The sequence below is a fragment of the Coffea arabica genome, chromosome 10c (genome assembly GCF_036785885.1).
Source record: "Coffea arabica cultivar ET-39 chromosome 10c, Coffea Arabica ET-39 HiFi, whole genome shotgun sequence".
Lineage (NCBI taxonomy): Eukaryota > Viridiplantae > Streptophyta > Magnoliopsida > Gentianales > Rubiaceae > Coffea > Coffea arabica.
Window position 1 is genome coordinate 10,598,570 of NC_092329.1, and position 23,291 is coordinate 10,621,860.

General features: G+C 35.1%; 3 protein-coding genes and 1 long non-coding RNA gene across 4 annotated transcripts; 3 read left to right on the forward strand and 1 right to left on the reverse strand.

Annotated features, from left to right (window-relative positions):
• The first annotated feature begins 7,829 nt into the window (after positions 1-7,829).
• Positions 7,830-9,269, forward strand: LOC113712100 (glucuronoxylan 4-O-methyltransferase 1-like). Its single transcript, XM_027235388.2, has one exon. It carries the CDS (start codon positions 8,107-8,109, stop codon positions 9,037-9,039), a length of 933 nt encoding a protein of 310 aa, XP_027091189.1. The 5' UTR covers positions 7,830-8,106; the 3' UTR covers positions 9,040-9,269.
• Positions 9,270-13,649: 4,380 nt separating this feature from the next.
• On the forward strand, positions 13,650-19,292 carry LOC113712101 (uncharacterized). Its single transcript, XM_027235389.2, has 3 exons — positions 13,650-13,970; positions 17,746-17,860; positions 18,908-19,292. The coding sequence occupies exons 1-3, from the start codon at positions 13,740-13,742 to the stop codon at positions 18,979-18,981; spliced, it is 420 nt and encodes a 139-aa protein (XP_027091190.1). The 5' UTR covers positions 13,650-13,739; the 3' UTR covers positions 18,982-19,292.
• Positions 19,293-20,586: 1,294 nt separating this feature from the next.
• Positions 20,587-23,152, reverse strand: LOC113712102 (uncharacterized). The gene is made up of 6 exons (XM_027235391.2): positions 22,968-23,152; positions 22,781-22,851; positions 22,481-22,628; positions 21,810-21,935; positions 21,398-21,619; positions 20,587-20,983 (listed from the first exon to the last, which is right to left on the reverse strand). Exons 1-6 carry the CDS (start codon positions 23,085-23,087, stop codon positions 20,843-20,845), a joined length of 828 nt encoding a protein of 275 aa, XP_027091192.1. The 5' UTR covers positions 23,088-23,152; the 3' UTR covers positions 20,587-20,842.
• LOC113712103 (uncharacterized) lies at positions 20,934-21,660 on the forward strand. Its single transcript, XR_003453229.2, has 2 exons — positions 20,934-21,025; positions 21,221-21,660. It is a non-coding gene; the product is annotated as an uncharacterized lncRNA (long non-coding RNA).
• Positions 23,153-23,291: the final 139 nt, after the last annotated feature.

Here is a 23,291-nt window from a genome sequence, read left to right on the forward strand (position 1 = left end):
GGATATTAAGTAAGCATATGACCCATATTCCATATGATTTTAGCCTTCATCCTGCATTTTTGTTTTGGGGTATGACTGGTAGGAGATGCCAAAATTGAGCCTTTATTACTGTCTTGATACTGAACTTAATACAAAGCCAATGTGAAATAATTTTAGAAATCTCCATTGAGGTTTTTAACAATTTCACTTAGCTTCCTCAAAGTTTTAAAATTACACATACCTCCATTGTTATTTAAAATTATAATACTACCCTTAAACATTTTAATGAAATTCTCTTGTTTCGTATGCTTATACTAAGAATCAATTTTAAAATTATTTTTCATTATTTTTCTTTCTTTTTCCTTCCTATTCCTCTTGCCAACAAAACTACGAAACGAGCACTACTGCCTCTAGCTTCTACTGTAAACAAATATCGAGCAAATTAAAAAATCAAAGTATGGTATCAAAATCAACAAAAGATTTAAAAAAAAAAAAGCCCAAAACCACTACCAAATTATTGTAATCTTACTACTTGAAAAATTCACAAATTCTAAAATAATTATTTCAACATTTTCTTTTCTATCTTATAAATCTAACTCTATGGTAAATTACCATCAAAAGTATCCTATCATAGTGATAAAATTATTATTGTAGTTGTTTGTTAAATAGTAGATATAGACATGAAAATTTGGCACATTTTCCTTATAATTGTGCTAGATAATCTTACAATTGTATAATGGATTAAATTAAAACTCATTACATGAGGGCATTTTATGGTATTCATTTAAAATTTTGATCAAGTCAACCTTATTTTAAGATTTGGCTACTATTAAGAGAGGTAGCTCTAATTTTATAAACTTTAGGGGAGTTCAGTGAAATTGTCATAAACCTCAAGGGAGATTTCCAAAATTATCCCAAAATTAAAAAAAAAATGAGGACAATCAATAATTTATTAATTCAAGTAATGTGGGGCTTGCATGAACACAATCAAACACCGCGAGCCCCAGTAGGCTGTCATTTCATCACCCTACTCACAACCCACCAAGACCAACACTCATATCGACATCGAAGCAATAATTAATGTTGTCTGTTTATTGTACCGAAATTTCTGGTATTGTAATGGGCGCAAATGCCATTACAAACAAGGAAAAATCAACATCAATGGCAGTAGGGGCTGAATTTGTTCTAGGGGATGAAATCACTATTTTAGAAGGGCAAGTTCTTTGTGGTTTTGTCGGTGCAGATATGCACGCTCCCAATCCTGATACAATGAATGAATGAATGATGTTGCAAATTTACTCCACGCTGTCACGTAAACACATGTCCAAATAGTTAATGGTCGAACAAATTGATCTTCTTCTGGTATATAAACACAATTCTGCAGAAAAATGATAATGTAACCATAAATAACACCTATGATGTAGAAAAACTTTTCTCCACCAAATGAATAATAATGTAGCCAGCCAATACATGTAATTCTAACTTAACTTGCTCCAATGAAGCTGAACTGTGCTTTAATTACAAACTTTAATTGCCAACAACACACGACTTTTTGATGTTTGAAAAAGATGCTGAAGTCTGTTTGTCTATAATTACATAATCAATGGTACCTGTTACCGCATGCACTCGAATCAGAGGACATTTTAATTTAGTGCTGCGTTTTAGAGAGAAAAATTTACTGAAGTTATTCTTTTAACAGAAAGGCAGCCAAACATATTTAGAGAAGAACATATGCTAGTACTAGTAATGTCAACAACTGTTCTCCCGGTGCTTATATAAAAAGATGACAATCAATTAGGATGATGGATTTGGCTATTGAAATTGTATTTTTCAAATGGAATATTGATCCCGATTATGTTTCACCTTGGAAAATAAGAAATATTACTACAATTTCTCGAGTCCAAAATACGTGAATGAAATATATATATGCATCATGTTGTGCTAGCCTTTGAAATATTTATTTGAGATAATTACTATCACACTTTTTGTGATGTGATATATATGAGATGAAAAGGTGGTTGAAAATTGTGCGTATGATACAAGTAAAACAAAATTTTAATTTTTTTTTTTAAATCTTGTAATCCAAAGACACCCACTATTTCTCGAGCTTTAGACTTGCTTACAAGTGAGTGGAAGACAAAGTCCGTTGCTAAGTATAACTTCCATCTATTTTTCACTTTTCATGAAACTATGAGGGGATTATGTGGTCATTTGTAAACTATAGGGCGACTACGTGGTAAAATGCAATACCAAAAGGGGATGATAAAGAATTTACCCTGACAATTATAAGTAGAAATCTCTCAGTACACCAAGAGAGAAAAAAAAATGATATTCTTTTAACTGTGTTTTTGAAAACGACTATTATAACTCCTAGCTATTCATGCAGCCCGGCCCCTTGCACTGTGCAGAGACTCCACGTATCCATCCGGCTGATAAATGCTTTATCAAAGCTTGTGTCTCGATCGGATGTGAACTGCGATACAATAGAACAAATGCATCAGATGATGGTACCGTGGTTTTAGTTTGTTGAATCGGGGCAGCTAAAACGTGTGATGCACAATATGTTGTTACATTCCTTAATAGAAAAAAATTGCATCAATAGCCCCTCACATATGATTAATGTAAAATTTTAGTCTCTCAAAATCAAAATCATTGATTTTAGTTCCTAACAATCGAAAAACGATCACTTTTGATCCCTTATCACCTTTTCTGGCTAAATTTTTATCGGAACCTGTCGTGAACCCATCACATGATTAGTTTTTTAAGGGCAAATTTGGTAACTCATTTAATATGGAACTAATTTTTCATTTAATCTACCATTTTTTCAAATTATTCTTCACTTAAACCCTAATTTCACAAATCTAAATCCACATCACTTATTTACCTATTCTACCATCATCTTCTCATATCACTCCCATTTCCACCATCGCCACCACTGCCATTTGACCTCTTTCTCACTTCTCAGCCTCCACCTCTTCCCTTTTCCCTCTTTTCTCCTATTCTTCCCCCAATTTTATGGGTCTTGTAAATAAGTATTTTTCTTTCTTCCTCTATTTTTCAAAAATCATGGAAATGTGTTCTGTAAAAAGATTTGTTGTAACTAAATAACAAAGCTCAATAGGGCTCGACGTAAATTTGGACGGCAGAGACAAGGCAACCTCTATCTTTCTTGCTAGGGACCTGGAAAAGCCAAGGTGAAGGTAGTTTCCCTACCATCACCCGTTTTCAATAATACTTTGAAGAAATGATTTTTTCTCACCACCACACAAAATCCTATAGCCTATTCCCAAAGCACTTGAATGTTGAAAGATTTCGAAGAGCCGTAGCAAACCCATGATAGCATATGTGGTTGATATAGCTACTGAAGTTACTAGTCTACAATCACATCCGAAGCCTCACTCAAGAAGCCCCAATATAATCATCTCCACATTATTGAACCTAATGGCTATGCATTACTTGTAAACAAAAAAAAAAAAAAAAAAAAAAAAGATTTGTTTTAACTTTGTTGATTCTTGAGGCTTACATGGCTGATTTTGGAGTTATTGATGCTGTGTATTTCACTGGGTCATTTTGCAAAAAAATTCAATGAGTTTTTGTGTTGTTTTGACAAAAGAAATGAAAAGAAATCACAGCTATTTTTGGCCATTTTGACCACTTTTTGTACAATTTTTGCAAAAAATAATGTTAGAATTGGAATTCATGCAAAAAACCAAGTGGGGGGTAAAAATTTGAGACAATTTGTGAACAGAAGACGGTGGTCTGTGGTGGTGCCGCTGTTGAAATGCACTATGGCAGCTCATGTGAGCTTTGTAAGAAAATGGAATGAAGAAGATTATAGAAAAAGGAAAAAGAAAGAAAGAATAGAGAAAATGGAGTTTTATCAAAACTATGTCATTTTAACTAGTTTGGCATTTGGTGAATAATGGAGAGAAATGGTGGATTAGGAAAGAAATGGGCAATATTAATTGAATTGTCAAATTTGTCCTTAAAAAACTAATCATGTGACTGGCTCGTTATATATTCCAACAAAAATTTGACCCGAAAGGTAACAAGGGACCAAAAGGAAACATTTTTTAAATTGTTAGGAATTAAAATCGATTATTTTGATTTTGAGGGACCAAAATTTCACATCAGTCATATATGAGGGGACTATTGGTCTTGTTAACCCTTTTAATATCCCAGCTTTTTTTTTTCAAATTGATTCCCGTAAAAAATCTACAAAATTCTGTTTGGATGCTGAGTTTTTCATAATCTTTAAATAGGGATAATTTCAGAAACCTCCCTTTAGGTTTTTAATAATTTCACCTAGTTCTCTTAAAATTTGAAAAATTACATATACCTTCCCTGAGTTTACCGTTTCCGTAACAAAAACTATTTAATTGTCAAAATTTTGAATGAATAACCCAAAATGCCCTCATGAAATTGTGAAGTTCATTTTACCTTCTTACAAAATTATTTAAAAACTATAGAGCATGCACAAAATTTCAAACTCATTTTTAGCTCTTATCTCTACTACTTTAACCCTTTTCTTATATCCACATTTCAAATTAGTACTATTATCATCATGACCATTACCACTGTCAATTCCTAAATTCTAAAACCTCAATCGAAATTTAAAAAATTTGTATTGTTAAACTCAAAAAATTTTAATAACCACGTCAATATAACATTCTATCCCTCAACTATTGAAGTATCAATACCAGCCTTATCTTTTTTAAACCCAATTTACATATTCTTCTATTCATATTCAGGTCCTCCAAGAAAAGTAAAATTAATTTTTAATATGTTATTATTATGTCTAGGACATGGACGATTATATCATGAGTGAATTTTATTTTCATTTTCATTAAACGTTTAATTGTGTAATCCATTCATATGAACAAGATTAGAAGTGAATTGTTTAATTGCATAAAAAAATATTAATATGTTAAGACTATTATGATTATTTTGTAGGGTCAAAGGAGGTATGTGTAATATTAAAAATCTTAAGGATGCTAGGTGAAATTATCGAAAGCCTCTAGGGAGGTTTCTGAAATTATCCCCTTTAAATATGATCTCTAATCCTTTTTTTTCAAACGTCTCACACTTTTCAATAAAGTGTTACGGTAAAATATAATTTTATTTAGAAAAAAAGAAGCTTTGCTAGACTACCAACTTTCTCTTTAGTTTCAAGTTAGCAGGTCGACCGACAAGTTCTATTTAGTGTCGGACTCTTTTGCTTTTTGGGAATTGATGGCATGATAACAAGATTGCCCTCAACAGTGTACATAGAAGATGAGAGTAACTTACGTTGAAAGATGTATAATGGAGATAACAGCTGTTGAAATGGTAATTTTCTTTTTTTTTTTTCCTGGCACTATAGAGATAGATAACCTAAAGAGGTTAAACGAGAATTCGGAAAATACTGAACTATCGTCAATTCAGACGGATGCCTATGCATCTATTGACGAAATCTCTTAAAAAATCTGAATTTTTAAGATGTAGGACAAGCTAAAGAGGTTAAAGAAGAATTCGAAGGAGATTGAACCATTATCGATTTCGATGAATGTCTATATACTTGCTGACAAAATCTCCAGAAGTACCTGAATTTTTAAAATATAGGACAGAAAATTTGATCCCTTGACTTATACATAAGTAGAACTTTAAATCTTTCTTGATGAGTAACTACTTGATTGTTGAAATGGTAATCAATATAATGAAATTTGTGACATAAATCTCTATCACTATTCTGGTTGATTTATGAATACTGCTAGCGTAGTGGGAAAAGCAGTCGTTCTGCATACACAAATTGATCGAAAAATCTTCTCCTATGTCTTTGCTATTCGCTGTTGATGTAGCATTCGTCCACTCTAGTGGGAGAAACTAAGTAGTAATAATTCCAATCTTTTCCTATCTTGAAGCAATGCCATCAAGTAAAAGTTAAAACAAATTTTGAAACCCTTTTTCCTTTTTCTTTTTGTAATTTAATGAGAAAAGAATTTAGGAACGTTGAACGATTCAAACTTAACAATAATTATTATTGGTATCACCTACTATCAACAGGTCGTAGCAACTTCCAATACTACCATCACATTCCAAACTACTTGAAATCATTGAAGCATGGGAAGTTAAACAATCTTCGTCTGTCAACTGCACCACCACACCGAGGCCGAATATTCTTCTGTTACTTGGTCATTGACCTTCAACAAAAATAAATTTATTAAATAATGGCTAGTGCCTAGTAGTAGTATTACTATTATTAGAGGTGGCAAAATGGGCGGGATGGGTGGGATTTGCTTGGGTTCGAAATGGAACTAAATCATATGGATTTGGATCTAACCTTACCCATGTATATTTTGGGACTAACTTGGACGGGATCACTTTGGGATGGGTTTAGATTGATCCCGTCTAATACCCAAATTTATTTTCTATATTTTTTTCCTTTAATTCTTTTTTATTTTTTATATAACTTTAATGTTTTTATTTATTAAATTTCTTTTGATCTTATTGTGAATTTATATTTTCCTGAATTCATTTACACTCTAGAACGATCAACAGTTATTTTTAAAAGACATAACATTTTGTCAAGAATGAACATATCTTCTCCCTGGATTAAACCAAAAATTGGATTAATAAATAAAAGAAAAGATAAATATACAACTATATTCCAACCTTACCCATAATGTTGTCTGACACAAGGACTAAAAACAAATTTTTTAACACCAAATTCATTCTTACTGACATTCTTAAAATTTCCAAAATTCGATACAAAAGAAATTCACATTAAATGCTGAATAAAGCTAGCACAAAAACGACGAAGCTGATTAAAAATTGATAATAGGATTGCATATAGAAATCTATGTAGATAGTTCAACAATTAGCATAAAATCAACATAAAGGGTGCCAACAATTGTTAGTAATGCATTGATTCTTGTAGACACCAAAATTTTATCAATTCATTTTATTTTTATTGTTATCTTTATTTTTTTAAAATTGTTTAAATGAAATCATTTTTACTTAATTGGTTTTCTTTTGTAGGAAATTAAAGAAAGGAAAAGAAAGAAAATGGAAGTGAAAAAAAAATTAGAGTTTTGCACAAAAAAAAAAAATCAAAGATGAATTTTTGGATAAATGAAATTTTTTGGAAAGATATTTGGGCCCAATGGGTACCCAAGTATTTCCCAGTATTTTCTATCAAATAATGGGTATAATTGGGATGCATCCCATTTTAAACCCAATATCAAATTACAATACCCATCCCGCCCAAAGTCCTTTTGAGCATGGGTAGTCCATTGGGACTTGGGACAGATTGCCACCTCTAACTATTATACTCCTTTCATTATTAGTTTGATATTTTTATTTTTATTTTTCATCTATTCTGCATTATAGTCTAAGAATATAGTTAACTTGTAATTTCTCTAAAATATTCTTATTATTGTACTTTATCATCAATGAGTAGATTCATTAATTACTTGGATTCATGTCTTCAATGATTCAACTTTTTATAGAATTGTTATTGTAATTAATGTAAAAATATAGTGATTAGACATACACTTAAAATTAATGTAAAAATATTTTTAAAAAAATAATAGATTAGATTTATTTTTTTAAATTGTATTTAAAAAAATCAGAACTATCAAAATAGATGGAAGGAGCATTCTCCTGTTTGGAAAAAAAAAAAAAGTCTTGCATGATCAAAATTAATTAAGATTAAGATTGGTTCCCCTGTCCCCATCAGCTTGAATCTCCTACCACTCTGTACTTGCTTCATTTTAAAGTTTCGCGAAGACAGATCACTATTGTTGAATTTAATAAGGGAGAGCTAATTTTTGGTGTCCTATGTTACTAGCTGGCTCAATAAATAAGCTTTCATCTCAAGTGGCAGACGACAACTTCTGCAGGAACATCAGTCACAAAAGCTGGTAAAACACAGTACTACTCTCATTATATCTGTCCATTGTGGGGTTCCGTTGATTTCCGATCAAGTAGAGCTTGCTTCTACAGATCCATTTCCTAAATCCATACATCAAATTTTTCAGCTCAAGCCAGAAATTTATATCCGCTTTTATCTCTTCTTTTCTCTTTAGTTTTCAGGGAAAAAGAAAAGGTCAAAAAAAAAGAAAAAGCGAAGAAGAAAATAGGATCTCCATGAGACCCAAGACTCAATACCCCACCGGCCTTAAGCTCATTTTGATATGCTTATTAGGTCTTCTCCTTCTTTTCTTGGTGCTCAGATCAAGTTTCTCATCATCTCAGCTTCAAAATTCATCTCTGATTTCAGCAATTTATCCATCAAACATCATTGCATCATCATCATCACCAGAAACTTCTCAAGAACAAAGCCAGTCGAGTACTGCTACTACTTCCAATGATTGTCCCCCTACAGAAACTCTAGTTCCAACTTGCACCAAAATCTCACCATCTCTAGCAAATGCAATTGTCCATTATGCAACCTTAAACATCACACCCCAACAAACCTTCAAAGAAATCTCTGTTTCCCTACGAGTACTGGAGAAAAAATCACCCTGCAACTTCTTGGTCTTCGGATTAGGCCACGACAGCCTAATGTGGACGGCCCTCAACCACGGCGGCCGCACCGTATTCCTCGAAGAAGACAAGTCCTGGATCGAGCAGGTCCAAAGACAACTACCAAATCTTGAATCTTATCATGTAACCTATGATACTAAGGTAACTCAAGCTGATGAGATCATGGAAGTTGGGATGAGAGAAGACTGCAAAGTGGTGGGTGATCCGAGATTTTCTAAATGTGGCCTTGCTCTGAAGGGGTTCCCAAGTGAAGTTTATGATATGGAATGGGATTTGATCATGGTGGATGCTCCCACAGGGTGGCATGATGAGGCACCTGGAAGAATGACTGCTATTTACACTGCAGGATTGATGGCTAGGAATAGAGAAAGTGGTGAAACTGATGTTTTTGTTCATGATGTTGATAGAGACGTGGAGGATAAGTTCTCAAAGACTTTCTTGTGTGAAGGATACTTGAGAGAACAAGAAGGAAGGATAAGGCATTTCACCATTCCTAGCCACAGAGCTCGTTTAGGTAGACCTTTCTGTCCATAGATCTCCATCCCATCTCTCACTCTTTTAAATTTCTTTTTTTTATTATTTGGGTTAATTGGGGGCTATTTTGCGTTGTTTGAGAATTCACGAATTCCACTGTGGATTGAGGGAATGACAAATCAGGGGTGGATTTCATGGAATAGCCAAAGCATTTGTGCTTTACCCATTTGTATGCATTCGTTTTAATTTGCCTAATAATTAATAAACATATACGAATTCTTTCTATTTTATTCTTTTGAGCAGCATTAAGGTGGATGAGTTTTTGGTTTTCTTGAGGGATTTTTAGTTCCTTTAAGAATTTCAATTATCAAGTTTTTTTTTTTATTGGTTTTAAATCTGGCTGTCTTGAATGACATTATTGTTCAAAAGGCAATCATGGTGATTTGCGAATTTTGGTAATTTTTTAGAAGTTGTTATTTACTCGTTAGTTCTATTTGACACTCTACCTGTTTCTACCTAACGAGCCAAAGATGATGGGATCGTGTCTTATACGATCTGCAACAAATGTTAGTTCACCTCTCCCCAACGACCCCTCCTTTATTGTCTTTAATTCTAAAGGAAAAAAATAAAATTTAGAAAACATGACCAGTCTAGACCTGGCTTCAATTACAACGAAAATTTTCACAATATGGCCTGTAGAACTCGAAGTTTTTTGGGCTTGAAAAATTGCAATAATATATATATATCTTGCCAAAGAGAAGACACTAAACTATACTGTTGGTTTGTTTGGATTGGTCTTTATTTCCCTAAATATATTTGCTTACATCATCATTACAATTTCCAACACACCTTTTTACCTTTTCAATTACCTTTTTATCTCACATACATCACATCACAAAAAGTGCTACAGTAAAAATATCTCAAATAACTTACAATCCAAACAACTAATTAGATGTATCTTAAATTTAAACTCTAGGGAGAGTGTTTGGATAGGAGATTATTTGAAATATTAATTGAAATAATTACTGTAGCACTTTTTGTGATGTGATGTATGTGAGATAAAAAAATAATTAAAAAAATAAAAAAACGTGTTAAAAATTGTATTTGTGATGTAAGTAAATAATTTCTGACCATTATTTATGTGAATCTGCGTTGTTAATCGAATGTGCTGAATCGCAAACCGATCAGGTATTTAGTCCGAGTAATAGTTAAAACCCACTGTGTCAAAATTTGGTCAAATCCGCTTTTTGTCTATCAAAGATTAGGTTCAATCAAGAATTGGTAAAAGTTGATAATAAAAAAAAAAAATAGATTTTTTTGATCGGGATCAATCAAGAATCGGTAAAAATCGATTTTTTCCCCCATTTTGCCTCTTTGATTTTTTCCCCCCTTTGACTGTTCCAAACGAACCTTCACTGATTTTGCTTTGCTAGTAGCAAGAAGCATTTCCTCCATTTTTGTGCTGATTTTTTTTTTTTTTTTGTGCCTTCTGACTTAATTGCATCCGTTACTACATAACCAAACAGCAGCCTTGGTGCGAGTTTGTCTCCATGTCCTTGTCTCACAAAGCCACCATGACAGATAAATCCTTAAGATCAATAAGAAGAAAAAAAAAAGAGATAGAGAGAAAAGAGGAGAGAGACATTAAACAAGAGAGAGAAGATTTCATAACTTTGTGTGCGTGTATGTGTGAGAGGGTGTGCGTGATTTTGTTAAAAGAAACTTACTGATAGCTTGGAGTTGCAAGGACATAAGAAAATCACAAGATTTGGGCTTCATTATTTAACGGTTTTGAGTGCCCTAAAAACTTTTGATATTCTACTTTGACCAACTAATTCAAGAAATTATAAATTGGACCATAGATATTTAAAAAAAAATGTTTCTAGCCCTAATTTCTGGAATTTTTGAAAATCAATTATTTGCATTAGTTATAAACTCATCAAATAAGTTGAGTCAATGGTAATTTATATTTGTTTTATTTTATGGATAATTAAAACATGATGATATCATCCGATTAGATTCCGACTCAATCGATAGAATTCATTGATCTCGAATCTTTGATTTTAGCTAAGTCAATGTCCGATCTGAGTTTAAAAACATAACCACAAAGTAAAATAGCAGTGAGAGTACATAGAGTGTGAAGAGATCTTTTACCAAATGAGAGGATTGATTATTTATGGCCAATCAAATAGAACCCATTGCTAAGCAACGTTTGTAGAATTCAGAAACATGGTAGAGGCAGTTGCCTAAAGGTTGGCAGCCATGATTTGACTTAAAAAAAAAATGTAAGAGCCAAATCACATTTTATAAATCAATTTTAAAATCATATTTGAGTCCTATGAATCTCGAACAAATGAGGTTACCTCTTGTACGTTTGAATAAAAATTGCCCCAACAATTTTCCCGGTTGGTAACAATAGTGTTTCATCGGGGCATGTCACATATGGCAATAAGTGTCGAATTCGTACAGTGTCATGGTCTCGAATTGACATGTAAATGCGGTACAGCTACATCTCTCATTAGGACGAGCTTGAGGCAATGACTAGGATGATGGGGCATGCGTAATTACAATCGTCGGTCAACAAAAATTTCCCACAAATTTTTTTTTTTACCGTCAAGCCAAGTACAAATTAGCCTAATTGAATTTGCATGACATATGATTCAATTGCATGTCCGACCTTGAGTGAGGATCGACATTGACAAATGGGATGGTACAATTTTGAAAAAGAAAACTGACGAAATTCTGTAATTATGGCCAAAATCAAGATAGAACACAAGAGGAGGTTTTTTTTTTTTTTAGTCTATCCTAATCTATGGGGGAGGGGGAGCCCAAGGAGGCTGGGGAAGGGGGTAAGTGGATATATAGACTCAACTAAATTAAAGGAGTGCTATGATACAATTCTTAAATTTTTTTTCGCTGCAAGTGAGGTTTGAATTCTCACCTACAGCCCAAGAAGGGACTTAAGCCTCTCTCTCTCTCTGGTGGCCACTGCGCTATCGGCCCAGTGGTTTAGAACACAAGAGGAGGTTAGTTAGTGTGATTTGATAAACACATAAAACAATTTGATATGTGGTCTTGCGTTGAAGTTAATATATACCAAACGTCATCATTCATATATTGACAAAGTTTAAGTGCGATTAGATTTGTTGGCAACTGCAATAATAATAATACAACTTTATTTTATGCCTTTCTTTCAAACCACTAAAGTAAGGGGAAACTATCTATCTAGATTTCCACCTCGCATAATTACAAAGCTTAATTTCAAATCTTGTCAAATCATGACTAACAACACATTTTCTTCCCTCTTAATAACAAAAGAAAAGGTATAATGACAATAATGTTTTGATATCTCTAACCACCGGTGTCCATCTGGGTTGATTTTGTCAGCAGCAACACTTGCACAATCCGAGGCAGGAAACTTGGATGGCTGCCTAGGTATTAGTAGTATTGTTCCAGTGCAAAGTAAACCTGCTCTGACTGCAAATGCTTCGATCAACGCTCCTTTGCTCTAAAAGGAATAGCCGGCCCAAGTAGCTGCAAGCATCCCAAGGTTTGATTCCAGCCAAGCCACCACTCCAAGTCCAGATTTTCTTCTACATTATTGATCCAAAGCTGCATCAGTATTTTTTGCGATGATCTAATTCATTTTGGGATCTAACTTGTTGTTTGCCTGGAGGGATTTTTTTTGTTTTTGGAGGGGGAGGGGGGGGGGGGTTCTATCAAGTCCTCCTCCCATGATCCTTGTCCTTGCTAGGCCTCCATGGGTTCTACCATTCTTCCACAGCTTTCTTGGATATGATATACAACCTCGGCATTGAAGAATTTTTTTTTTTTTTTTTTTTGGCATAAGATATTACCAAAATTGCTCAACAACCAGAATAAAGGCGTGCCTTACCAAGATAGGATCAAGCTTCTCTTGACCTAACTAATTAAACCAGCCTTATGACCCAAGAAACAACATCATCATCGTCGTACTACTTGCACTCAAAGGCGCGGTCATCAGTTTGGTTAAAAATCGCAGACAGCTCAAGCATCTATATATTTGCAAGTGCGGGTGTGACATCAAAGGCGTGGTTTGTGAAGTTAAACCTCCAGAGTTACGTACGTACGTGGACACCAACCTTTCCTTAAGTTATGGAATAATTGTGTACACCACCGCTTTATTTTCTTGAAATTACATTGGCTTTCTCCCAATTATGTATAATTCTGTTTTACTACTCCCGCTGTCTCATTTTTTTTGTTGCTTTTTGAAAATCAACTTTTTAACAAAAGTGTTCTGACTGTGATATTTATATTTTTCAAAATTCAAATTTTAAATTTGAATGTAATATATATATATATATTTATATATGAATAAAAGCAGACATAATATCGAGAACAGAAACTAGAGATGGTTTTAACTTTTATAATACGATAAATATTTTAGAATTTTCGAAAATGAAAAGCACGATACTTTTATGAAGAAAATAGATACTAATCCAATTGGTTTTAAAAAATAACTTCTTCATTTTTGACTCGTTAAAAATGCATACACTAGGGCGATACAAAACAAAATCACAAAAAAAAGTAATGATTGAACGAATTTCAAAAAGTGAACGAAACGAGGTCGTATCAACAAGGTAAACAAATGGAAACGACGTAGTTCCCTATCCAAAGCCAGCTCCTATGTCTATTGTCGTCGACTCGATACTTGGGTCGCTTGCGGTGCTCTGCAAAGGCTTTTTCCTGCTTTGCTTTTGAGTTTTCCATTTCCAACCAATATGGGGAAGAAAGAGCTGCTGAAGTCTGCGCCATGGAGGGTGGAGGAAGAGCAAGACGATAAATTCAAAGACGCCAAGCTAAAAGTCACCAATCAGCCCGGTTCAACTCCTATTATGCACGTCCCCGGCAAGAAGCTTTCCAAGTCCAAAAACGGCGTCGCTGATGACGGTGATGATTCCCTCACTGAAATGGACCCTGAACTTCGTTACAGCTTCCAGCGTAATTTCCAGGTTAGCCCATTTAGTAGAAATTCCTTTTTGAAGACCCTTTACAATTTCCTGCTGTTTGAATGCCGACCCAGATTGTAATTAGTGGCGAATTTTGTGTTCTTTGATGACCCAATTCAAACCGTTTGCTGTTTGGGGATAAAAGTTCATTTTTTTGGCTGGAGCCTACAACTTTTACTGCATTTAGTACGACATGTTGATGCATGTGTGTGTTTGTGAGTTTGGGGTTGAGTTTTTTTTCTTCCTATTTTTGGCTGTAAATAGTGGCAAATTTTGTGCTTTTTGATGACTTGTTTGAAATTCTTTGCTGTTTGAGGAGGGGGGGGGGTATTTTTTTTTCTCTGGAGTCTACAACTTTTACTGCATTCGGTGCATGTGTTTGCCTATTTAATGGGGATACATTTTATTTGTTGATTTATCTATTTCTGTGATTAGTGGCGAATTTTTTGTTTCTCGATGACCCATTTGATTTTGCTTGCTCTTTGGGGATAAAGCATTATAATGTTTGCTGGAGCGTAAGAATTTTAGTGCATTAAGAAAATCTGATGCGTGCTTTGTGCGGAATAAGTCATTTTTTGGTTATTAGTGATAAAGCTTGTGTTTTGAAGAGGGCACCTGATGAAATTTTCACATCTGTTGTCCCAGTCTTAATTTGTCATAACTCTTCTGGTTGTTGGTGGGTTGTATTTTTGGGATTGGGCAGAAAAAATCAAGCCTAGTTTTAGTTGGTGCTCTTGGTTTATTTCCTACAGAATTTGAGTACTGGTTCCCTGGTAAAGAGGGTTAGGGCAGCAGGAAAACTTGTGAGTACGACGTTATTCTTTAATTTGTGTACCCGTTCACATAACTAATATACCAATTTTACCTTAGCTTGATTGTATCTTCCCCATTCTTTTCAACCTCATGGCATTGTTGGTGTCCCTAATGTGTACGTGAGCAAGGGGAATCCAAGTAGCAGCCATTGCCCTAGTGAGGCAGTTCTATGCTAGCAGTTTAAGGTGATATAAAGCTTGTTAGTGAGCCTTAATGCACTTCTTTTTCTTTTGATCAGTTGAGTTGCTCCTGATAATCTGGTCCCCATCACGCTCTGTCGAGCTTCTGGGACGGGGCTTGGAGTTCTTTCCTTCCCTCCTGCTGCCGAAAGTAACCTGTATGTGCACCTTATTGAGGGTTCATTAACTGGGAAGCAGCTTTAAGGGTTGTCCTTTTGATGCACGTGAAGTCTAATTCAAATAGCACAATATTCTGTAGGGATATTTTGTTATTTACTTAGTTATGCACTGAGCTATGCACTTTCAGTCTAATAACAAATTTAAGGAATAACTTTAAAACTTGCTTTTGCCATTTGTTTGATCTTTTAGCTCAAGTTTTGGAGGTACTTTTCTTGTTTTGAAGGCAAGTCTTTATTGGCTTAAGCCTTCAAAGCAAGAATTGTACTTCCGGATTACCAGTTAAAAGTAATCGAGCAAGTCTTAGGTCCTATCATTTTCTGCATTACGTTTTCCTAAATTACTCAAACAAATGTGGCTATGACAAGCTGTTTAATAATTAAAGGGTCACTTCAATCTCCCTCCCTGCCCATTCTCACCTTACCTCTCTTTCTAGGTTGAATTGCTTTAATCTCTTTCACCAACTTTCAATTTTCTCCAACTTTTTACAATATTCGCAACAGCCTCACATGAAATCCTAGTTTTGACATGTGCAATATATTACAAAGAGGAAACAACCTTATGAAAGAAAGCCTAACTTAACAGAACAAAAGGATTGCCAATCACTGTCTTATTCTTAATTCAATTTCTCTCCAATCACGGCTTCATTATTGCCAATGTTAAATTTGCAATGCAGCTGTTCCAATTCACAGTTACCCTGTAAAATAGCAAGCTGAAAAAACTTATATCTAAATAAGAAGCTGAAGAAAGGAAAAACTATACTCTAAACGTGATGGAGGCGCAACTTGGGTGGTGGTGTGAGTTGGGAGGGTAGGAGGGAGGTATTTGCAGTTGGCAAATGGTATGGTGGTTAGGGAGTTTAAGAGAAAGGAGAAAATGGTAGGAGGAGGAGGTGGGTTTGGGTAAAAGTAGGATTGGGTTTTGTATGAAGTAAAGGTATTTGTGCTTTTCATTGGACATTTACTGTTTGCATGCCTAAGTTGAAATGACTTTGGGGTAACTCTGGTAATTTTCGTAATGTGAAAAAAGCAAAAAGTGGTGGAGGGGATTGATGCAGTTGAATCTTTAAGGAGACAATGTGAGAATTGGGCAACTCTTTTAAGGCGGGATATTGCGTTTAGCCCAAAAAAACACACATTTTTGTTTAAAAGAGTTTCGGGAAGCCCTTAACATCTCCTTAGAAACTGACTTTTTTCTCCATTTCCTTTTTATTCTTGTGCCACCGCTTTTCCTTTCTTTCTCAAAGTGCCTCCACTCCTCTCTATCATCCTTGAAGTCTCATCTTTAGTTCTTCCAACCAAGCACCCCATTCAATATTGATGCAAAACTGCTAAAGCCCAACTCTTGTAGTACTAGTTCTAGTATTGCAGTCTTCAAGTTCCATGGCCTTCATCTCATCTTGTCCATTGAATTCTCCCTGTTCTTCTTCTTCCTCTGCTGGTATATCTTGGCTTGGCCAGTAGTCCTTGTTCTAGTTAACCTTTGATTTTCTGTTGGTGAACCGAATTGTCATATTTTGCAATGGCTAGCAGTATTGTGTGCTCGTACCAATTTCAGATGAACTTCAGGACTCTAACCTTGAAATGGGTGTAGCTTGCATATCTCTTAGCCTAAATATGAGTCTCTGGTGTGCTAATAAATGCCTTTGTGGACTGAGAGGGAAATAAATGTCTTCACTTGGCAGTTGAGAAATCACATGGTTCTGTTTCAGTGCAGGAATTACCAATGAAGGGGCATGTAATCTGGGAGCAACACTTCTTTTTTTGTTTTTCCCCTAATTATCTGCTTTCCTTCCTTAATTGTGGGATCAGACTATTCAATGGATTGTGGGATATTTTTGGACTCAATTTTTCTCTCTTTTTCTGCTTCCCTTCCTTGCTTTTGGGGTTTAAGATCTTTTAAGTTTCATGCTGTTTGTTTATCTTATATACTGTGGGTATTCCAAGATGATTAGGTTGCAATTTCTTGTGGACAGTATCCTTTTCAGGGATGCCTTGGATGACCCAGAATGACATGAGAATTCATTTTCTCGCGTCTTTGGACATCTCTGTCTGTGTTCCTTTGTTGATGATAGATAATACTCTACTGGGATTCAAATTGTATTGTAGGCGAAACAGCCAAGCATTTTGAATTCTATCATGATATTCTGCATCCAATCTGGAAACTTGGTTTTGCATGTGAAGCACCTGCTTTGTGTGTTGCTTGACCTGCTGTAGAGCAGATTCAGATTAGTTTGAATGTTAAAAGAAGGATGGGCAAGAAAGATGCATGTATGACTTCTCATTATACTTGGTGAACTCAGTCCACTACAGGGGCATTGGCTGTTAATTTCATTTAGCAAGTTGCACGGCTATTAGAACCTTGCAATACTAAATTCCCTGATGCTTTTAGGCTTTTTATGCCAAGATAAAGATATCAACTTTGATTATGACAGCTTTTTGGTGTAGAATAAGGAAGTGCACCAAATAAAAAATAATTGGGGGCTTGAAAAGCACTTGAGATGAGATGACAGTCAACAGTTTGTAGAGATTGTCCCCCAATAATAAAAGCAGTTATGCTTTTTAAAGTTTGTCATTAAATGAAACTTGAATCTCTTTTTCTGTTTGCAGTTTCTTCAGCGTGTATTCAGCATGGATACTCTTGTGAAACCTCTTCCTCCTGCAATGGCATACTATGCCTCCCGCAACTTGAATTTCTTTACTCGCATCTTTACCCAATTTTTCGGTAAGCATGCATACTGCACTTTTTGGCCCCTAAATAAAGGTTTGCTGTCAGGGAGTATATATAAATTGTCTCTTTACGTGTTGGTGTCTTATACTCGCCGCATTACATGTTCACTTTTGTGTTTTCTTGATAAAATACTGTGCTTTATATGTAATTTCATCCTCCCTCCTTCCACTCCAAGACGAAATCCAGAAAATAATGATAATAATTATATTCATATACGTTCTTCCCTTTTTTTTTTCTTTTTATTGCATACCATGTATCTAGTCCACTCCTCCCTCCTCCTACCCAAAAAGGAAAAGCAAAATAAATATGGATAAAAGACAAAATAGGTCCAGCTGGGGATGGTGGCAGTAGCCAGTTATTCATACGTCTGATGTCGTTTGAGTGTAGAAGTGGGAGAATGGTCAAACCATAACACTGATCATGCAAATGGTGGATTATCATGGCAACTAAATTAGGAATTACAGACCAATAAAGTCACGCCATCTGATGTCTGTTGCAGCGTAATTTGAAAACTGTTTAGGCATCCAAAATTGCAGCACAGTTCGAGAATTAGTCATGAGATTCATCTAAAGTTTTTATTTTATTTTCTTTAAATTTTTTTTTTGTTGTGTTTTTATTATTATTTTTTTAATATTTTGGATTGCTTTTCCTTCTATATTGCAAGAAACATAAGATACACAATTTTATTAGTCCATGGTTGAGAGTTCTGCGATTCTGGTATATCCTCTATTTCATTTCCATTACCAGTAAATAGTGAAGTTCTGAAATAGGGTAAAGTGAACTATTAGGCAGAGGAACACGAAAGATAAGCAATTAACTGCTACGTAGAATTCTCTGTATTTACTTTTGGTCCTATATCAGCCTTGCTTAAGTTTGCTATTTTTATTCTTTAGGCAGTTTTTTATGTATTTCAACCTCAGTAAAAAGAGAACTATTGGTTTCCTTTGAGTCCGTTTGGTAAATTTGGGCAAGCAAGCTACCTTCTATCCGTTTCTCCATCTCTCTTTCATTTGCATTGACTTGATAATTTTGTTTCTGCAGATACTGAAGGTATTGCTGCTGCTCAGAAGTCTCTTGGAATAGGACAAGAAGAAAAAATCCGTAAAGTTCGATGACTTTCCTATGTTTGAATAAGAATGTTCTCAATCTTCAACTTCGCAAAATGACTACTGTAGTTCAGGACCTCATAGCAAACTTGGATTCATGAAGTATCATACCACCTGTTCCATTAACGCTTAATTCTAGCGTCCTGAATAGCTGATTCGTGTAACCATCTGTAAACTTGTTCTGTTATTTGTGAAATTGTTTGTTTTGATTAAACGAAAGTAAGTCTAGGTAAAACTTGATGACTTCATAGACTCTCGAGGGTTGTTATTGGATGCCTAACCAGTTTCGAGCTTTATAGAAACACTGCTTGGTTTTGAGCTGCCTGTTGTTATAAAGTACTCTTTAACTCGGGCAAATCCAGGAGGGTGGATGCCAATCAATGGGATCATGGACATGACAATTTTCAACACCAATTGCATTGCAGATGTTGCATTGCCACTGTCAACCAGTCAGCATTCTTCACTAGCTAAAAGCATGTCATTAAACTTTGGGAGCTGCCAGTTGTTATACAGTACTCTAACTCGGGCAAATCCAGGAGGGCGGATGCCAATGGGATCATCCAAACCACGATTTGTAACACCAACTGCATTACAGATGTTGCATGGCCATTATCAACCAGTCCTTAGCATTCTTGACTGGGTAAAAGCACGTCATTGGTAACTTCGGACATGAAACTTTGGGGGTTTAGAAAAGAAATTGTTATGCTGTGGTTTCGAACAGTCCAAATTTCATTAGAGGTGCAGAGTCGTACCAGCCATAGAGCAAGATTTATACTTAAAACCATTTTTATCTAATGTAGGGGGTTACAATATGTGAACTCTTCTGGTGGCATGAAGATATGTCTACACGCCCACGCTGGGTTGTTCGGATGGTGGAGGCGGGGTCATTACTCCAAGTCTGTCTGGGTTCGATTCCAGTTCGCAACCTAGTTGTTTACCGTCATAGGTATTGGTCGGACCCACTCTGCATAGGCGTTGTGGGATTAGTCAGGTGGTCCCGATACCCACAGTGTCGAAAAAAAAAATGAAGATATGTCTACACTTTAACCATTTTATCCACATTATGAGTGCAATTTATGAACACTTCTGGTGGTATGACGATTGAAAATAGAGTAGTAGCATTCAATCCCTACCTTCATACTTATATTTCTTGCTTGGGTCAAACACAAAAGCTTTATGTGATAAACTTAATATATTAAAAAGCTTCTCGTGGTTTCAAAACGTATAACACGACATCTCATGTTTTGAATTAAATTGTAAAGATGACGGAATTCGTTAAACTTAATGGAAATGATTTATTGGAACTTTAAAAAAAAATACCTTATTTTTTAATAAATATACATGTTCTACCCCTTAACCTTCAATTTTCTTTCTCTAGATAATAAAAACAAATGGTTTTATTGAGTTATTTTTTGTTTAATTATATCAGGACATTTTTGTCATTTTGTCCATTTCCGTTAAAATTAACGGATTCCGTCACCTTTACAATTTAGTTCAAAACATAAGATCTTGTATTGTACGTTTTGAAACCACGAGACTTTTTTGTATATTATGTTTACCACGAGTTTTTTTTTTTTTTTACCATGCTTTTTAAAACAACCCAAACAAACAAAGTAGGTAGAAACGGTAGAATATTCATCTTTACTCACCAGTAAGATAGGGTGCTTTCTGTCATCAACCGAGAATTTAGTCTCAAGTCTTACAATCATTGCACAAATATTTACAATCTGTTTCTTGTACTCGAGTAATCTAAAGGATTTCGATATCCATATATATACATTTGAACCTGTTTTGGGAATTCTTCCACCATTCTTGCAGACAATTATGTTAAGAAGTCTCTGAAAAGCGGTGCCAAAAGAAATGAAATGCCCTATGTGGGAGAACCTCCACGCCAGTAACCCCACCTGCTAATTCCACATTCTGAAAGGAATTTCTCATAATCACGCTCAAGCTCACTGTAATCCTGACTAAGATCTTTGGTATTGACCTGAGCTTCATCCTCTGATGGGTACTGCAAAACAGCTCAAGTTTTCTCAGTAGGTTGAAGATCAAGGTACGTTCAAAGTGCATGTTTCAAAGCCAGAGAACTTTCAAGAAAAGGAATACTTTTGGTCCCTTAGAGCTCAGGTCTTGAACCCAAAGTAGTATAATGTACATTCAATCTATGCTTTTGACATTTTATGCCATCGCAGTTTTCCAACTTTTTTATGCTATCACAGTCTTATGGAGATGATAAAATCATTTATAGGAAAACCTGCTAGTTGATTGATGTTGATCCCACATTTATATGCCAGAAATTAACGGGTTAAACCAGAGTATGCTGAAGAATCAATTGCAGGAACAGCAAAACCAGAGTATGCTGAAGAATCAATTGCAGGAAAGTACAAGATTCGACATCATAAGTTCAACTCAATCAGGTACTTACATCATAGTCGGGTCTTGTGCCAGTATCCAGTGCATCTGGATCCTTCAAATCCTGAAGAGCAAATTTCCACCTGATTCTTTTAGATCCATGGTGATGCTCTTCTGATTCATTTACATTATGTTTCATATCTCCAGCAACTCTATTGCATAAGGCACCAATTATGCATCTGATGCAAAAGGCTATCAGGGGAACCAGAACTAGAAAATAACCAGTGCTTTTAGCCTGATAATAAAATTGACAAGTCTGTTGAGCCTGTTACTAAATTTTGGTACAATGTGCACATTGATCAGCTGAATATGACCAATCAACAAAGTAATTGAAAAGGCAATATAGTTCCAATAAGCAATGCTCAGATAAGAGAAATGACAAACAGTTTGGCAAAGCAACATGGCACGCTAGAAGAAGTGCTCACATAGGATAAATTATGAACGGACAAGAAACTGAACATTTTCTGGTTCAAGCAGCTACTAAACAATTCCAGTCTTGAAGTTCTTTCATCAAGAGAAGGGTCAGATGATAGGGCTCGCTCACTCTTTTGCTGCCAACAAAAGAACATACCCATCGTGAAGGAAGTCAGCTTTAAAACTTCAGCAAACACCAGGAATGCAAGTATTCTATGGCAGTTAAGACTATGTAACATCAGCAGAACTTTTTTTTTCTTTTTTGATGTACTCGCTTCTGTTTTTTTCTTTTGTTGTTCCAATTTGCTCAACAATTATATGTATGAGAATAAGATGTGAGCTAACTTTTGAATTCTAGAAATAACATCAGACTTGCCTTCTGACCAACTTAGCCTAGCATTAAAGCTTTTGGTGATCCACACAAAAAGCTATAAATCCAATTGAAATGTTATTTAACTACTGTCCAGAACTTTTTTCCTAGTTTCATAAAACTAAATCCCTTTTGGGTAGCAATATTCAATGAAATAATTTAATACCAGTGATCACTTCATGATAGAAAAATAAAGGAATTCTAAGCTCAAGGTCAGGACCCAGGTTGGTAGTTGCAATAATCAGACTCATTAAAACCAACCATGAAGAGACAACACGTAATCGAAAGAATAGTGGACTTAAAACCATTTACCATTTGCAAAGGTACTGCAGTGGATAAGGGAATGTTCAGATGTTGGCCCTCAAAAACAAGGTCAACATCAACAATGTCCTTATTAGCAGCAGCAATTTCATAAATGGCTACCCCATATAGCTTTGAAATGGAAGTCAAAGTTTCACCTCTGCAAATTTAAACCAACAAAATTCCCAAGGTAGTTAAGCACGCACTATCAATAAAAAAGATCCCATCTTTATTCCAAAAAGCTCAAAAGTTCGCAAATTAAAAACACACACACACACACACAAACGCATGCAGGTTTAAGCATTTTCTTACTCTTTGACCACATGTTTAAGCACTGAGTGCCGCCCCTTTGAAGACATCCCCCGTATTTGACACCTCCATCTCTGAAAATGACAAAAACCCAGAAATTGTCTTACCCCTGTATCTGACATTTTTTTTCATGAAATTACAATCAGAACATGCAGAAAAGGACACGAAGAAGAAGAAAGAGGAATATTACCTGAGCATGCAAACGAAAGTTCTTGTGATTAGAAACTTTTCTGCTAACTTTTACTAACACAGAAGATCTTATTACTACTAAGGTTCTTGGAAGAGATGATTGGCTCAACTTAAATTCCATTGACCATTAATCATAATTTTTCTGGTTGATGATTAATATACCATGCACCATGGAGTATGGACAATTTCTTGCTCCTGGATAAGAAAAAGGCACGATTCTGAGTTTGCCATAGGTGGTATTTATTCTTGTGGGTCCAACATGGCCTTAAACTGTACAAACCAGTGTACTTGGCCCACCAAAAGGAAGACTGCAGAAAAAGATACC

Bases quoted from the DNA above. Each gene is read 5' to 3' on its own strand.
- LOC113712100 (XM_027235388.2), top strand. From the start codon at position 8,107: ATGAGACCCAAGACTCAATACCCCACCGGCCTTAAGCTCATTTTGATA.
- LOC113712101 (XM_027235389.2), top strand. From the start codon at position 13,740: ATGGGGAAGAAAGAGCTGCTGAAGTCTGCGCCATGGAGGGTGGAGGAA. The intron at 13,971-17,745 runs GTTAGCCCATTT...TTCTGTTTGCAG, and splicing joins GCTTCCAGCGTAATTTCCAG to TTTCTTCAGCGTGTATTCAG. The intron at 17,861-18,907 runs GTAAGCATGCAT...TTGTTTCTGCAG, and splicing joins CATCTTTACCCAATTTTTCG to ATACTGAAGGTATTGCTGCT.
- LOC113712102 (XM_027235391.2), bottom strand. From the start codon at position 23,087: ATGGAATTTAAGTTGAGCCAATCATCTCTTCCAAGAACCTTAGTAGTA. The intron at 22,852-22,967 runs GTAATATTCCTC...TGTCATTTTCAG, and splicing joins ACTTTCGTTTGCATGCTCAG to AGATGGAGGTGTCAAATACG. The intron at 21,620-21,809 runs GTGAGCACTTCT...TTTTATTATCAG, and splicing joins CCGTTCATAATTTATCCTAT to GCTAAAAGCACTGGTTATTT.